We start from the raw sequence: 1,768 nt of genomic DNA on the forward strand, positions 1-1,768 counted from the left end.
CACAGGCGCGCACTCCGCAGCTGCCGGAAGACCTATGGCTTCCACTTCCCTGTGCCCCAGCGGCAGCTGTGTCTCTGGGATGAGGACACCTAGCTGGCTGAGGAGGCCTGGGCTGCTCCGGGCCTGCCCAGAGGAGGTGGCATCCTCATGAGGCCTTATCTCCCTGCCCTGCCCCGAGCCCCGGTCCCACCCACCCGACTGAAGAGGGTGTGGCATCATGGGGTGACTGGTAGGGGCAGCCCCAACTGCCACCCTGTGCCTTCCTTGGGGCAGAGAGGGACGAGGGGGTTCTCTGAACTCGCACCCCACCCTCCTTCATCTCCCCTCAAGTGTTCACTTTGAAGCCTTCACAATGTGACCCTCCCTTCGAACTCTCAGGCTTAGACCCTGAAAGGAACCTGCGCCTGTTCCACCCCCGCCCCCATGCCGCTGCCCCCCTGCACCTTCCCATCCCCAGCAATGAGGGGACACTACCCTAAGAGGGGCCTGCTGGGGACCGATGCCATAGGCCCCCCCGGGGGCTTACAGCACAGCCTCCTCCTGGCCCCAGGCCACCCCCACCCAGACCCGGCCAGCCAGTGCCTTCCAGACCTGGCCAGGAACAGCCCCCAGCCCTGTCCCCTAAATGGAAGTATTTTTGTAAGGTTCTGGGGTGGGGAGGGTGCATGAAGTACAAGGAAGACTTGAATTCCAGATTTTTAATGCAAAGTATTTATCATTTGTACCAGAAATAAAAGTTTAAATTTTTACTTGCCTGGCAACGCTAGAGCCACATCTGGAGAGAACTTTAGGCTGATGCTGCCCCCTGGTGTCAGGAGTGTTCCGAACCTGGCAGCCACCAGATTTGGGACGACTCCCTGAGCACCTACTGTGTGCGTCATCTAGAGGGAGGGGTTTCCCTGGGGAAGGGAGAGTCAGAGTTCTGCCCTCGGGAAGGTGAGCGAGGAGCAGGTGCAGCGTGGTAAGCGGGTCAGCGAGAAACAGGAGACTGGCTGGGCAGTCTGAGGCAGGCTGCTCTGCCTCCCTGTGCTCCCTCAACTGGACAGTGAGCTTCACTGTGAGGCTGACGCGTGTCCGTGGGTGTCAAGGGCCCGGCGCGTGTGAATGTGTGTCCTGTTACGACCGCTAGTAAAAGGAGCATCCCTCATCGCAGACCAGAGACGTCACTAAGCCAGACACCTGGGGGCTTCTGATACAAAGATGCTGCAGTGGGACACGCTGGGCAGGGCAGAGGGTCCGAGGAGGAGGACTGCGGGCCGCGTGTATTACAGAAGGCTTCCTGCAAGAGGCAGAGACGGGCTGAGGTCACGGACAGTAACAGCTTGGGAATGCCTCGGGGGTGGCACGTCATGTGAGTCCCACAGGAGACCCAGCTCCTGGGGAGGCCGGAGACAGGGTGAGAGCTTCTCAAAGGCCTCAGAGGGAAAGGGTCGGCAGAGCAGTCCCCTCTCTGCTCTCAGCACCCCAGGACAGGCCACCACTGCCCTTCAAACCTGTGCAGGGCCAAGGTCAGAGCCAGGCTGGGCCATGGCCAGGTTGTGGGTGGCGCTGGGGGGAGATACTCGGCCCCTGAAACGTGCCTTCGAACCTTTCAAGGACTGACTTCAGCCTTACTGGGAGACGAGAGAGGGAGGTAGCCCCTCCTTCCCAAGCCTTGTCTCCTTCCCTCTCTTGCCCATTCTGGGGCTCAGTCCTGAACCCCAACGCTGCCTTGGGTGAGGATGGGACCTGTGGAGCAGACACTCCCCACCCTGTGCTGGTGCCTTTT

The 1,768-nt window shown here is 60.7% G+C and overlaps 1 protein-coding gene across 1 annotated transcript in view; it reads left to right on the top strand.

The window, feature by feature from the left end:
• Positions 1–749, top strand: part of OAF (out at first homolog) — a gene marked incomplete at its 5' end in the record, with an annotated part of 25,014 nt that extends 24,265 nt beyond the window's left edge. Inside the window, 1 exon segment of the mRNA XM_027771982.1 lies at positions 28–749. Coding sequence (XP_027627783.1) covers positions 28–93 — 66 coding nt within the window.
• Positions 750–1,768: the final 1,019 nt, after the last annotated feature.

The sequence above is a fragment of the Tupaia chinensis genome, unplaced genomic scaffold (assembly GCF_000334495.1).
Source record: "Tupaia chinensis unplaced genomic scaffold, TupChi_1.0 Scaffold000247_1, whole genome shotgun sequence".
NCBI classification, from domain to species: Eukaryota; Metazoa; Chordata; class Mammalia; order Scandentia; family Tupaiidae; genus Tupaia; species Tupaia belangeri.